The sequence below is a fragment of the Garra rufa genome, chromosome 20, assembly GCF_049309525.1.
Source record: "Garra rufa chromosome 20, GarRuf1.0, whole genome shotgun sequence".
In the NCBI taxonomy this organism is placed as follows: Eukaryota; Metazoa; Chordata; class Actinopteri; order Cypriniformes; family Cyprinidae; genus Garra; species Garra rufa.
The window spans coordinates 11,071,135-11,087,668 of NC_133380.1; the positions used below are offsets into that span (position 1 = coordinate 11,071,135).

The 16,534-nt window shown below is 30.8% G+C and overlaps 1 protein-coding gene across 1 annotated transcript in view; it reads right to left on the reverse strand.

The window, feature by feature from the left end:
• Positions 1-16,534, reverse strand: part of LOC141294334 (thrombospondin type-1 domain-containing protein 7B-like) — a 38,849-nt gene that overhangs the window by 20,060 nt on the left and 2,255 nt on the right. Inside the window, exon 2 of the mRNA XM_073826391.1 lies at positions 2,337-3,187. Within this exon, the coding sequence (XP_073682492.1) occupies positions 2,337-3,187 (851 nt within the window). The remainder of the gene's footprint in view (positions 1-2,336; positions 3,188-16,534) is intronic.

Consider the following 16,534-nt stretch of genomic DNA (forward strand, 5'->3'; position numbering starts at 1 on the left):
AGTAATAAAAAGCAGCAGGCTTACGACTTTCCCTCAGCTGAAAACAGAAAAGGTGAAAAGTCCACTCTTTTTTTGTGTCGCCCAAAACAGAAGGTACAATTTACATTCTGTTATTTGACACTGTAACCACTAACGCATACATAAATATCAGCATGTTCTCTGATGCAAACACAATCATATGGTAAAACAGTAATCCATCTGTACTCGGAGGATGGCAGCGCTTAATACAGAAGACTCTAATATCCTCACTGTGGGGAGGCATTTAATATAACAAGTAAATTTATTGCATAACATTGTTGCATAAGTGTCTGCTAATAGGCCTGTATCATTTATTCATGGTCAGATCAGTAATGAGTCTTTATTGCAGCTCTATCTGACCATAGTCAATTCTAATCTACAATAGTTCTTTAAAAGCTTTTATTATACATCTCTCTCTCTTCATTCTGACTAATTGCAGCATTCTGTGGACTTTTTTGTGTTTTTGTAAAATGCTAAACGGTATAATTGGCCAATTTCCAACATTGTTGTTCTAGTTTTATGTCTCTTGTATCACTTCATAATGTATTTTTTCTTACATAATGAAACAATTTAAACTGAAATCAGCATTTTAGAGTTTTTTTTTTCAGAATAATACATTATTTAAAAAAGATAGAAAAAACAATAAAACGTAAAATAATAAAGTGATATAAAAATATGACACTGATAAATAAAAATATGAAAAGTATAACAATGAAACTAAACTAAAATACAACATAATGTATAAAAAAATCAAAATAAAATACATAAAATAAATAAAAATATGAAAAATATAAAAACTAAACAAAACTAAACTAAGATAAAATAATAAAAGACCAGTATATAAAATAAAAATAAAATACTAAATAAAATATAATGTAATAAAATAAAAATGAAAAAGATAAAATATGTACAAAAATTAATATAAATAAAATATTAAATAAAATGCAATAACAATTTAAAATGTAAAATCAAAAATATACAAAAAGACAAAATCTAAATGAAATATAGAAAATAAAATTAAACGCCTAAAATAAATCAAATATAAAACATACAAAATAAAATAAAATGAAAATAAAAAATATGACAATATATTAAATATATAAATAAAAATTAAATATTAAATAAAATGTAATAAAAATAAGAAAATAACAAAAAATAAAACATATATATATATATAATGACAAAATCTAAATGAAATATAAAAATAAAATAAAATTCCTAAAATATAAATGTAATAAAAATATATAAAAATAAGAAAATATAGAAAATTACAAAAATAAATGAAAAAATATGAGACAACATCTAAAAATAAAAATATAGTAAATAAAATGTAATAAATAAAAAAAATAACAAAAATAGGACAATATAGACCAGGGTTCCTCAAATCTTACCCTGGAGGTCCAATGCGCTGCAGAGTTTAGCTCTAACCCTAATCAAACACACCTGAGAATGCTAATCAAGGTCTTCAGGATCATTAGAGAATCACAGGTAGGTGAGTTTGATCAGGGTTGGAGCTAAACTCTGCAGCGCATTGGACCTCCAGGGTAAGATTTGAGGAACCCTGATATAGACAATAAAATGTAACTCCTAGAAATGTAACAACAACAAAAAACTAAAAAACAACAAAAAATAAGATAATATAGAAAATATAGACAATAAAATTTAACTCCTAGAAATGTAACAAATATAAAATATGCAAATAAAAATAACAATATATAAAATATATAAATAACATAAAATATTAAATAAAATGTAATAAAAATAACAAAAATAAGACAATATAGAAAATAAAATTAAGCTCCTAAAGATGTAACAAATATAACAAATATACAAAAGAAAAGAAAAAAGAAAAAATATGATACAAAATATAAAATATATAAATAAAAATCAAATAGTAAACAAAACGTATTAAAAATGAAAAAACAAAACAAAAAATAAAATACAGAAAATAAAATTTAACTCCTAAAGATGTAACAAATATAAAATATACAAAATAAAATAAAATAAAAAATGACACAATATACAAAATAAAAAAAAATAGTAAACAAATGTAATAAAAAAAAGTAATAAAAAAAATAGACAATATAGAAAATAAAATTAAACTTCTAAAATATTACAAACACAAAAATGTATGTAACAAACGAAAATGAAAATTTAAAAGTATTAAAAAAATGAACTAAAACTAAACTAAAAAACAAAATAAAATAATTGGTGCACTGACTGAGTGTGTGGATGGACAAACATTAGACTGACTGGTAGATAAATGGATGAATTCATAAATGTATTCATTCCCCCATTCATTTGTACATTCATCGAACAGACACACACCTTAGCATGGCATTCTTCCCATCACTCCTCGTACAGCGCAGCTGCCGAGTCTGATAGCCAATGGTGATTTCCCAGGATACTTTGTGGCCTCTTTCATCATAATGATTTTGGTGATGATCACTCTCAATGTGGCGTTTGATAGTATACGAGGCTTTGACTGTTTTTCTCCCATCAAGCCCGAAACCAAAGTCGACCGTCGTCTTTCCAACAGGCGCCGTTCCTTTAAGTCTGCAGGGGCTCCAGGGCCCCACCCACAAACTAAAACTGTATTCCTGTTGGTCAGAGGGACAGAGGGCAGGGTGGGCGTTGTCATGGTTACAGGGACGTGTCTGGGTGAGGCTGGGACAGTCTGCTCCTCCATAAAGGGGCGCCGCCAGCACGTGTCTGGTGCGCTGCTGGAGGGCTGACCCACAGGTGCGGCTGCAGGTGGACCAGTGAGTGAAGGCGGAGACGACGCAGTCGATCGGGCAGGGTAACAAACACGCCTGCTCTCGTTCCGGCACTGCGGAAAAGGCTTCACACACATGCTGGCTCACCGTGGTGCCGTTAGTACGCTTCACACACACCACATCTCGGCTTTGTGCTCCACGCTGAGCGGTCACACATCGATTGGCTGGGAGGAGAGGACTCGGGGTGCAGGGACCCCAAGGAGACAAGCGCCACTCAAACAGATCCTTTTGCCACTCGCACATCTTCACACACACTCTCTGGTGCGCGGGCCGATCGGACGGAAAGCAGTTGGACTGATGCGTGCTCCAGCCTTCAGAATGGACACACCACACCGAACGACTCTGGAGCCCGACCGAACCGCAATCGTTGGCCACGCATACACCCCATACACCTACAGCAAAAGAAAAGGAGAGACAGACAGGATATGAAGGGAATTATATTACTATTGTAATCACGGCCTATTAAGGCCTAAAACAGACACGCTGGTGATGAGTCTCTATTCATCTCACTTTAGTGCAGAAGTACTGTACGTGTGGATTCAGGCACACACAAGGAGGATAATCATCTTTAATCATTTTAGAACAGCGCTGTCAAAAGAATGAGATGGAAAGAAAGAAAAATGGGAAAAAAGAGCAAAATCTGGATTGTGCAACTTTAAATATCACCTGCTAAAAATATGAAAGTGGGAGAAATTCTAAAAGGTTTTCGCAAGGCTTTCGAAAGAGTGAATAGAATAGAATAGAATAGAATAGAACATAACAATTAAAAGGTTAGGGCCAGTAAGATTTATTTGATAAAAAAATATCTGCAATCATTAAATTGATCAAAAATAACAGTAAAGACATTTATAATTGTACATGTATTTTTAAAAAATCTTCCTGAACACAAACTTTTGATTTGTGATGTTAATAATATATAATATAATATAATATAATATAAACCATTAATTAAAGTATTTTTAAAGAAAAAAAAATATATATAAATAATTTTATATATTTATCAACCTTGGTAGGCATAAAAACACTTATTTCAAAAAATAAATAAATAATCAGTAAAATTGATTTGAAAAAAAAAAAAAAAAAAAACAGCAAAAAAGGGGAAAAAAAGACTTATTTTAAGAAAATAAATAAAACATTTAAAAAAGGTAAGAACTTTTCCTGAACCCAAACTTTTTAATTGTAGTGTTTACAATATATTATAATAGTTTAGGCTCAGTAAGATTTGTTTAAAAATAAGAATCTGTAAGGATGCATTAAATTGATCAAAAGACATTTCAAATGTTATAAAATATTTACGTTTCAAATACATTTTTATTCTAAGATAATCAGTCTAAATAGAATAGAATAGCATAGAATAGAATAGATCATTTAAAAGTTTATGGCCAGTAATATTTATTTCATAAAAAACCCTAACCCTAATATAATATACTGTAATATAAAGCTTGGGGTCAGTAAGATTTATTTAAAAAGAAGAAAAATCAGCAAGGTTGCATTGATTTGTTAAAAAAAAAAATGACAGTAAAGATATTTATAATGTATTTTTATTATTCAAAATAAAAACCACAAAAATATTCATGAACCCAAACTTTTGATTTGTAGTGTTTTTAAAATAAAATAAAATAAAATAAAATAAAATAAAATAAAATAAAATAAAAAATTAATAAATTTGGGGTTAGTAAGATTAAATGTATCAAAAATGACAGTAAAGATATTAAATTATATATATAAAGAAATATTCATGAACCCAAACTTTTGATTTGTAGTGTTTTAAAATTAAATACATGAAAAAAAAACTTTTAAAATAAAATAAAATAAAACATTTATACATTTTTAAAAATGACAGTAAATATTTTTATGATGTATTTTTGTTATTTCAAAAAAGCATACACAAATCTGTCTGAACCCACACTTTTGATTTGTAGTGTTAAAAGAAATACAATACAATAAAATAAACATTTAAACATTTAAACATTTGGGGTCAGTAAGATTTATTCAATTAAAAAAAATATATATTTGTGTTATTTAATAAAGCATTAAAAACTGTACCTGAACCCAAACTTTTAATTTGAAGTGTTTAAAAAAATATTAAACAAATAAAAATAAAATAAATAAAATAATTTTGGGATCAGTAAGATTTATTCCAACAGTAAGGATGCTTTAAATTGGTCAATAATTACACTAAAAATATTTAGAATGTATTTTTGTAAAACAAACAAACAAACAAACAACAACATAAAACAAAGCATTAAGCATAAAAAGACTTCTTTCAAAAAAATAAAAAATAAAAATCAACCTATTTATCACAAATGACAATAAATATATTTATAATGTATTTTTGTAAAACAACAAAATCAGCCTTGACAGGCATGAAATACAGTTCTTCCTGAACCCAAACTTTTGATTTGTATAATAATATAATATAATATAATATAATATAATATAATATAATATAATATAATATAATATAATATAATATAATATAATATAATATAATATAATATAATATAATATAATATAACCCATTGAATTGATTGAAAAATATTAAAGTTAAGATATTTATAATCTTGTATTTATATTTTTTTAATGCAATCATGGCAAGCATAAAAAGACTTCCTTAAAAATATATATATATTCTTAAACCTATACTTCTGAATAGTAGAGTTTACAATATAATATAATATAAACGATTTAGAAGTTTGAGATCAGTAAGAATGATTTGAAATAATCTGTACACAGGTTTGAAATAAAATTGTCATTCCTTAAACTATTCCTATAACGCTCAAAAAGAAAAACACTAATGATTACTGTTTGCCTTAGTATTGTAGTAACACACCCAGGAACAATATCTATTTAAACCAAAATCCTACGTTCGACCTACATTATAACAGTTTACAGTTGTTTCCAACCTCACAGCATTGAAAAAACCCATTGCGATCATTCATGTTAAATTTTACCCGACAACCAAGTGATAAATGTTTCAATTCAGTGGCTGCAAAACCTGCCACTTGTTACAACCACTTCCATTATCTCCTATTACGAAAAAGGGCACAGAAAACAAGCGATGGGAACAGAGAGAAGAAAAGCAGAGGCGACAGATGCTTCAAACGGACAGTAAAAGTCTGACATCATTGCTGTTGTTCCTCAGGGGATGTCAAAGGCACTTGTGAGGTCACCAAAGAGACCTGCCATCCTCCAAACGCCACTTAATGACAACGGAGCAGACAAAAACCATGTGACACAGCCATATGGAGTGACATTATTACTGTATGAGCACTGAGGTCAGCCAAAAGCCTCCAGTCAGAGCAAGCACACATCTGATCATTAGACTGTCGGTCTTCACAGCGTGCTAATTACGGCTCATGCGCTCATCCTCCTTAGTCAAATATCAATTTACTCAGAGGCAGGGGGTTCAGGTAAAACTTTAACCGCAGAGGCCTGTCCTACAGAGATCTCCCGGCTAATCAGGATTCTGATGGATGGCATGCTGATTAAAGTCTTTAGATGTGGGAATAATCGCTTTGAACTCAGGCAATGAGAGAAAAAGCACCAGGAAAGAGATTGTTGCTGTTGTTGTTGTATTGTTCTCTGTCTAAACAGACATTTTAGGAGAGGAAAATGGAAACACAAGGAAAATATGAAGCTTTAAACCATGGAGAGTGGTAAACTTAATTCTTTCTAGTGGACCATAGTGTAAACCATGTTACCAGAAATGCAAATCTAATCTATATCCATTAATTTTTTGTTCAAATGCTTCAGTAGATTACATATTGATTTGGTTTACATACACTAGAAGTTTTGGGTTGGTACGATTTTTAATGTATTTAAACTAATGTATTTGCCTAATGTAAACTCTCATGGTCACCAAGGCTGCTTGATCAAAAATGTAGTGAAAATATTATATAATAACTGTTTTATATTTGATTATATTTTAAAATTAATGACTTCAGTTTTACATGATATTTCAGAAATCATTTTAATATGAAGATTTGGTGCTAAAGGAACATTTCTTAATATTATCAATGTTGAAAACACTTAATTTGCTTAATTGCTGTCTAATTTATTATTACTATTATTATTATAACATACTATTTTTTTAGGATTCTTTGATGAATAGAAAGTTTAAAAGAACAGCATTTATTTAAAATAGAAATCTTCAGTCATTTACACAATTAAATGCATCCTTGCTGAGTAAAATGTATTATTATTATTATTTTAAAAGGTGGACATATACATGAAGATCTTTATGCTATTTTTTCAGAATTTCATTTTTTTCTAGACTCTGTTTTAATGGTTAAAAATATCCAAAAAGCATGTCTAATTAATTGAAATCAAAGAACTTACACAATTTAATTGCAATTTATTAAAAGTTGACATTTTATGGCTCTAAGAAATGTTATTTTTTTCAAATTCAGTTGGACCAAATTCTATGAATCTTCTGTATTTTCTATTAATTGGATTCCATTGCATTCAATTCTAACAACCATTAAAACAATTCTTAACAATACATTAAGCAATATATTTCTGTCACAGTTTCTTCAAGTTGAACAGAACTTTTATTTTGATTGGTTGCTCTGAAGACCTTTAAGTCTCTGTTTGTATATATGATATGACGATCATTTTTTTTAAAGAAACAGTAAAATGCTTTTAGCAAAACGATAAAAGTTTAACAAAATTAAATTTTTATGGCTCTATGAAATATTTTATTTTTTTCTCAAATTCATTTTTATTTTTACCAAATTGTGTGTTTTCCATTAATTTTCTGGATTTAATTTTAATTGTTTCATTTTATTTTAATAATCAAAAGGATCTCTTAATAATTAAGTATTTTATTTATCTATTTATTTATTCCAGAAATACTGTATTGTGTATTTACATTTTTTTTTTTTTTTGTGGTAAATAAATTCTGGTAAATATTCCTTAAAAATAATGTTTTAATATTAATTTTATTATTATTAGTAGTACTATCATTACACTAAGTAACATATTTCTGTCACAGTTTCTTTAAGTTAAACTAAAACTATGGTTGATATGGTATGAAAATAGCTTTTCCTCAAAATAAATGGTAAAATGTTTACAAGTTTAACAAAATTCAAAGTTTTATGGCCTATGGATTTTTTTTTACAAATTCAAATTTAAGTTTTATTATTACCAAATTCTGTGTTTTAGATTAATTTTCTGGATTCCATATTAATGGTTTCATTTAATATTAATAATAAATCATACAATATATGATATGACAATATTTTTTTTGTCAAAAGAAACAGTAAAATGCTTACAATAAAATGATAAAAGCTGAAAATGAAATGTTTTATTTTTTTCTCAAATTCATTTTTATTTTTTATTTTTTTTACCAAATTCTGTATTTTCCATACATTTTCTGGATTCCATTTTAATGGTTTCAGTTAAATTTAATAATCAAAAGCATCTCTAAATAATTGATTTTTTATTAAAAAAGTATTTTATTTATCTATTTATTAATACTGTGTTGTGCATAAAATTACTAAAAAACAGTACTAGTACTATAATAACATTAAGTGATATATTTCTGCCATCGTTTCTTTAAGTTAAACTGATATGTTTTAACAATTATTTTATAGTAGTATGATAAATAATAGTAGTTAGGAAAATAAATGTTTTATGGCTTTATGAAATGTTTTATTTTCACCAAATTCTGTTTTCCATTAATATATATATATATATATATATATAAATAAAATATATTGGTAAAAAAAAAAAAAATTTGCACTGCACCTATTTTTTGTGAAAGGCTTGTCAAATAAATGCATTTGGTTTGATGTTTTGATGTCTAATGCAACAATATTCAGACATTTTAAAGCATTGAAATAGTTGCTGAAGGTACATTTTGTTGGAGAAAACACAAAAACACACACCCAGACAATTACCCTCACAGTTGCGACAAGCTTCTTCCAACTTTCAGACTGACTTGTACGTCTCACTGGGAGTTGATCCTCTATCTCCCTCCGTCTCTCATGTGGTCATCATTGAAACGCAGCAGGCAGGTGGAGAGAAACAGAACTGAGATACGAGCAGGACCCTGTCCCATGGTGTCACAGCAACTTAAAGCTGTGAGATGGGATGAGGTCACTCCTAGGGCATCGCAAGCAAAGTCACTGTCGGCAAGATCGTGAGTGGTTTTTCTCAATTTTGGCAGCACAAAGACAGAGATACAGTTTGAACTAGGATATCTTATCTGGTAGAATCCACATTATCAATTTCTATTAACTCGGAAAAAGCAAATTCTGACTGGAAATTGAAATTGGTTTTCATTCCCGCAGGTTTTTTCCTCCAGGCAAAACCCGTCGGCCTCCACAGCTGAATATATTTCATTAGCACCAATCAGAGGCTTTGGTTCAAACACACCCGAGACAGGTTATTTTCCGCTATTCAAACTTTCAAAAGCTTTAATCACCCACAACACACAAGCCTTCCAGCGTTCCCTCTGTGGTGGGACTCCTCAGCGGCTGTACTTCCATTATGAAGACCTCCGGCAAAAACTGAGGTTGCAAACAACAGCACTGTACTGCTATATCACCTCATCACAGTATGTTGAAAATGGCTCAATTTATTGGTCTCTTTCTATTTTTTTTCTCTTTTTTTTTTACATTTTACAAATTTTGGAGGTACTTCTTGTCCAGAACAACTTTTAACCAATGCAACAGTTATATATTTTTATCAGCACATGCATTCCCTGGTAATCTAACCTGTGACCTTAGCATTGTTAGTGGCGGACTCTCAGACGAAGTCTAAAAAATAGAGTGCTAACAGCTGTGGGGAAGTTCTTTAGTGTTTTAGTACATCGATTTTACCATGTATACACTGCAAACAACAACACTGCAACAAAACTAGATACATGATTAGTGTATATTATAATCAACAAGATCTTAGGTGATCTTAGGTGCTCATGTAATGTGATGAAAAACACACTGCAGTCTGTGAAAACCCATCAAATGAATCGTAGAAATGCAAAAAGCTGCACATGTGAACATAATTCAAAATTTAAAATAGATGCTGTCATTTAATAGCTCTTATGCTCTCCACGAACGCATTTATTTGATCAAAAAAATATCACTGTAAAAAATGACCGTAAATTTAACGGTAAAAAACTGTAAAAATGCTATGGTATAAACCTGTGAAATGGTTAACGGGAAGTTCCGCTTCTATACACGGTGAAAAACTGTGCATGTAGTTTTACGGTACCATACCGTTTTTGGAAGTGGAAAAATGTAAAATTTACAGTGAATAACCATAAACTGACATTCCCAGAATTCCCTGTGTTTCATTTTTCTTTATTTGATGTTTTTTTTATTAAAATAACTTTTTATTGATAGTTTTTTTCTTGGCAGTTTTGTACATTAGGATTGTATGTTACATCTAATGTTGTTAAATTAATGTTTTTTGCATTATTTCAGTTTTATGTGTGTTACCATGATGGTATTTAGTGTTTGTGTGAATGACAATGTGCACCTTCAATATATGTTATTTTTCAAAACATCCTTGTGATGGGTCTTGGCTCAACATGTGATGTAGTCATCACCATCTGCTTTTGGTGGTTATCATTGTATTACAAAAGTTAAAAACAGATTTCAGTACTTTAAAAGGTTGTTACATTACCATTTTATCAGTGAAATTACGGTATTTACCTGTAAATTTAACTGAAAACTGTAAAACCTAAAACATTGCTACCGTATTTTTTACGGTAAAATTCTGGCAACCACAGCTGCCGGTTTTTTACCGTAAATTTTACGGCTTTTTTTTTTTTTACAGTGTACAGTAAAAGCGTCAACTTGTGAAATATTATTCTAATTGAAACTAGTTTTCTATTTGAATATATTTTAAAATGCAATTTATTCCTGTGATGGCAAAGCCAAATTTTCAGCAGCTACTACTCCAGTCTTGTCAAATGATATTTTATAAATTATTGTAATGCTGAAAACGTTTGTGCTGCTAATATTATTGTGTTGCAATACATGAATCTTTGATGCATGGAAAATATTATGAATAATAAAAAATACATTTTGTAACAAATAAATGTCTTTCCTAGGGCTAACGATTAGTCGGTCGATTATTCTGATGATTAATCGAGTAATCTGATCATTTCAATTAAAGTAAACAACAGACTTTTAAATCACTGAAATACATATTTAGAAATTAGGCAATAATAATTTGTTTAAATAAAGTATCAAAAGCAAGTAATTATATGGTTTTGTTGAACAAAACTGTTAAAATACATTACAAATACAACTTAATACAACACCTTGATGATTGTTTTAACACTTTACTGCATGATCTGATCCTTGTTTAATATTGACTAAACAATATTTAATTCAAATGTCTACTTAATCTTAAATATTTAACCATTTCTTTATGACATAAATGCTACAGCAACTGCAATTTCTTGAAATGTAGACATAACGTGTAAACTCAAAGTGAGGGTTTTATTTTGAAATCGCGATGAACAGTTAGCATATTGAGAAAGATATTGATGCATTCTCCTGTGTTTGTATAGGTCTATAAATGATTTACCTTACTAAGTTGATAAAATGGCACACATTGCGTTCCTAGATGAATGTTATAATAAACCCAAACTCACAACAATATGCAGAGATGAAGTTTGAGATGCTCCATAAATGTAAATGATAACGGTTTGTTTGGAGCAGCATTTACTGTGAACGGAGTCACTCTGACACGTATATACATGACCTAAGTGTATATAATGAACCTGCATTGCATATATTTATTTAATTGAATCATAGTATTTGTGAATTCACAATAGCATTATGATTTATTATGATTTTTAATGGGTTTAATATATCATGCAGTCTTGTAAACCTGTCTGAAATGCACCACTTCCAGTATTTTGCCAGTTCCTCGACATGGGCAAATTGTAGTCAAGGACTTTTTAAAAAAGTATTTGAGTCTTTTCTGTCACCTTTGATCAATGTAATGCATCCTTGCAGAGTAAAAGTATTAAATTGTAAAAAAAAAGAAAAAAAAAACTTTTTTCTGGCCCCAAACTTTACCTGTGTAAACCAGACAACTTAAACAACATTTTAGATGCCTACACTTCAAAAATGCTTTTCTTACTTAGATTTTTTGTCTTGTTTCCAGCAAAAATATCTAAAAAATTCTTAAATCAAGAAGGATTTTCTAGATGAGTAAAAAAAATAATAATTGTTTTCATAAAAAACAAGTCAAAATTAAAAGAGTTTTTGCTTAGAACAAGCAAAATAATCTGCCAATGGGGTAAGCAAAAAAATAAACAAAAAATTTTAAACACAAAACAAGATTATTTTGTACCACATTGACAGATTATTTTAATTGTTTCAAGCAAAAACACACTTAATTTTGACTTGTTTTTCTGAAAACAAGACAATAACTTTTATTCGTCTAATTTTTTAGATATTTTGACTGGAAACAAGACAAAAAATCGAATTAAGAAAAGCATTTTTTGCAATGTAGACGACTTTGTAAAAAAGTTTTACATTTGTAACATGTTACTCTCAAAACAGACGAATAAGAGTAAATGCAATGCTAAACAAAATCACATTCTGTTTAGCCGATTTAGAGAGTTAAGTATAACTGGAGACTGGCAACTTTGCCTTGCTAATGAACAAGTGCATTGGTACATATGCCACACAGCATGACTCAACAATGCAACCACTGTTTATGCCAAAAGAAAGTTGATGCCTGAAAGTGTCGGGGCCATTAGTGTTGTTTGCACATTTAAAAAAAAAAAAGTAAAAAACAACATTTCCTGACCCAGAGGTCTCTGGAGACGGCAGCATCCTCCCTCTCAACAGTGTGATGAAATGTTCTAGCCTGACACTCACACACTTTTTGGATGCATCCTGGGTGAAACAATAGGGCACATGACAGATTAATTACTCGCTGATGGTCACAGATGCAATTACAGTGCTTTTCTGCCTATCACGGACGCTTTAGCAAAGGAAATGGAGCTGTTTTTGGCCTGTCACGATTCAGTTGGAGTCTGGGGTGGATTTTGATGTCTTACATGTGAAAGGCTTGGGATTTTGCTCTGAAAAGCAGCAATTCTGTGGTATATTTTTGTTTACTTGAATGTAAAACACTAGCCCCAAGGAGGTATGAATGTATGACGTGAGTTTACTGTTAAGTTTACACAGGTACTCACCCTCATGTCATTCCAAACCTTTAAGAGCTTTGTTTATCTTCAGAACAAATTTAAATATTTTGATTAAATCTGAGAGCTTTCTGACTCTGCATAGACAGCAATGAAACTGATACATGGTCCAGAAAGGTAGTAAGAAAATTGTTAAAATAGTCTGACATGTGAGGCTGAACCACTGATCTTACATGGACTATTTCATCTATGCAGGGTCAGAAAGCTCTTGGATTTCATCAAATATATCTTAATTTGTGAATATTACCATGCTAAACTCTCTGAGAGGTGGTATGACAGAAATGCATTTCCTGTTAATATATGTACAAGTAAATGTATACATTTTGGGGCAACTATTTAAGTATGATGGAAAGACTTTAGATTTAGAGCCGGAGCTAAAGGTCATAAAGATAATGCAATTATCCATTCCAGTCTTTCAATAGTCTTTTGTGAACTAGAACTCCTCTATAGAGAACAATGAATTCTGATTTAACAGGAATCCTATTCATCTCATGACCACCAGCTATGAGTTGGTGAAAGTCTTTGTGCGTGTTCGTACATCTGTATATAGTGCTGACTTCTCTTCGTTCACCCCACAGTAGATCAATCGAATGAGAGAATGAAAGAAATTAGTCTTAATTGATGAACTGAACAGAAAACAAAAGAAAAACAGACAATTGAAGCTCAACATTCACTTCTTTTCTGTGGGCCTTTTCATATAATGGAGAAAAAAAGTAATTGAAAAAGGAAAGAAAGAACAAATCATTTTTTTTTCTCTGCGTTTTCCTCATATGCTACACTCAAAAATGTTTATAGAGTGAGAGGCCACCACCGTCTTATAATGTAGGCAGTCATATTTCATTCTTGGTTCTCATTCACATGTTTGAATATAAAAATATTTAAGGGGGAAAAAAAGAGCTTTCCATTTTTCAACATCATGGCTTTCACTGGAAAAATTGCATACTTTCATACCATGCTGTATGTTTTATTCCGAGGCACTTGTGAAGCACTTGTGTGTTGCATTTTATGTATGAAGAGAGTAGTTGAAAAGGTTGAGTGTGGCTGATGTATGAACTTGAATGCAAAGTAATTCCTGCATCTAAAGCACCTTTATGCCTTTTAGTACATGTCTTGGTTTTGAGACCACCTTATGCTAGCCATCTTCATCTCTCTCTTGAAGGTTAATTTTCACCTTCCTTGTTTTGCGAGACAGAGTCGTTTTCTGTCCGGCTTGTGATAGAGCGAAGAACTCCAGGGAAACTGGTTCGAAATGAGGTTTTCGAGCCACTCAAGAATTTCCTCTCTTGTCTGCACACAGTCTTCTCATTTTCAGATCAGGGAAAATGAACAAAATTAAGCACACAAAATTGAAGAAAATTAGACCTTGAGTACAAAACAAAGTGTGTAGGTGGACAAATGAGAATTTCTTCATGGACAGTACGAAAGTGGACCCACTCCTTCAGGATGAAACCAGTATCGATTTTACATTCCAGGAATCATCACCCCCGTGGCCCTGCAGAGCTGCTCTTCGATCCACACGCAGCACGTGAGGAAACTCACTCTGAGAACTGACCACCACTTCACACGACACTGCAGAGAAACTTCTACATTCTTAGCATCCCTACTTTGTCTATGAAGTCTTTTACAGTTGTCTTCAACAACACTGGGTAGCTTTTGGTCTATCTGACCATTCATCTATTCAGTGTTTAAATTTATAGTCAACATTTTAAAGGGGTCATGAACTGCCTTTTCAAAATGATTTTGTACTGTTCTCTGAGGTCCCTTTATAATATAATCAAGATTTTTAAATAAAAATAAAAACAAGTTTCTGTCCTGATTTTAACATTGTGTTTATGTTAAAAGATTAAGGAAATTTTGATCAGTTCATAACCCCTTTAAAAGAAACTGTCGTTGGTGCCCATAGTTCAACTAGTCAATCATCAAGTTTTAAAGCAAAACTGTGATATTTAATTAAAATTTATTTAAACAAATCAAAATAATTAAAATAGTTATGAATCCGTGGAAACTTCTGTTGAAACATAGACTGTCTATCTAAAAGTTCAGCCTCAGTGAGATTTTGTAAATGTTTTTGAAAGAAGTCTCTTATGGTGACCAAGGGTGCATTTATTTCCATTCATGTAAAGTAAAAATAGTATGATTCTGAAATATAATTTGAATATAACTGTTTTCTATTTGAATACATTTTAAAATGTAATTTATTCCTGGGATGGCAAAGTTGAATTTTCAAAGTTAATCTTTTTCTCGAAAGTTCATTAAAAAAAAAAAAAGAAGTGCTGCTTAATATTTTTGGAAGATTCTTTGCTGAATAGAACGTGGATATGTTCAAACAAGCATTTATTTGAAATAGATTTACATTAATTTTACATTACAGCAATGTAAAAGTCTTTACCATCACCTTTGATCAATTTAATGCATCCTCACTGAGTAAAAGTATGTATTTCTTTCAAAAAATACTTTTGGATCATGTGTGAGAATGCACTATTTAAAGGATTAGCTTACTCCTTAATTAAAATTTCCTGATAATTTACTCAACGCCAAGTCACCCAAGATGTTCATGTCTTTCTTTCTTCAGTCGCAAAGAAATTAAGGTTTTTGAGGGAAACATTCCAGGATTTTTCTACATATAGTGGACTTCAATGGCGATCAGCAGGTTGAAGGTTCAAACTGCAGTTTCAATGAAGCTTCAAAGGGGTCTACACAATCCCAGCCAAGGAATAACAGTCTTATCTAGCAAAACCACTGGTTATTTTCTCAAAAATATATACATTTCTATACTTTTTAACCACAAATACCTATCTTGCACTAGCTCTGCAATGCGCATTATGTAATCTGTGTACTTTGGTTCAAAAAGGTAGGGTAGAGCGTATTCGACTTTCTTTGCACATTCACTCTGTAAACACTGGGTCAGTACTTCCACCTACATCATTTGTGACCTTTCCGATATGCCTACATACAGTGCCTTGTAAAAGTATTCATACCCCTTTATTTTATTCACGTTTTGTTGTAGCATTATGTTAAACTGCTTTAAATTAGTTTTCCCCCACATCAATTTACACTCCATACACCACAATAATGACAAAGCAAAAAACAGATTTGCAAATTTTACAAATTTATTAAAAATAAAACACTGAAATAAGTACATTGCATGAAAAAACCAGCATATGCTGTTTTTTTCAGCATACCCTTAACTCAGTTGTGACAAGCTTTGCACATCTGCATTTGGCAATTGTCTGCCATTCTTTGCCTCACCTTTTCACCTCTCAAGTTCTGTCAGCTTGGATGGGGGGCTGGCAGACATTTTCTAGAGTCCTAGTTGTTCCAGTTGTCTTCCATTATGGATAATGAAGGCTACATGCTTCTGTGAACCTTCAATGCAGCAGATTTTTTTTTTCTGAACTCTTCCCTAGATCATTGCCTTAACGCAAGTCTGTCACTGAGCTCTACAGGCAGTTATCTTGACCTCAGGACTTGTTTTTTTCCTCTAATATGCATTTTCAGCCGCTAGACCTTTTCTGAGAGGTGTGTGCCTTTCTAAATCATACTCATTCAAATGAATTTG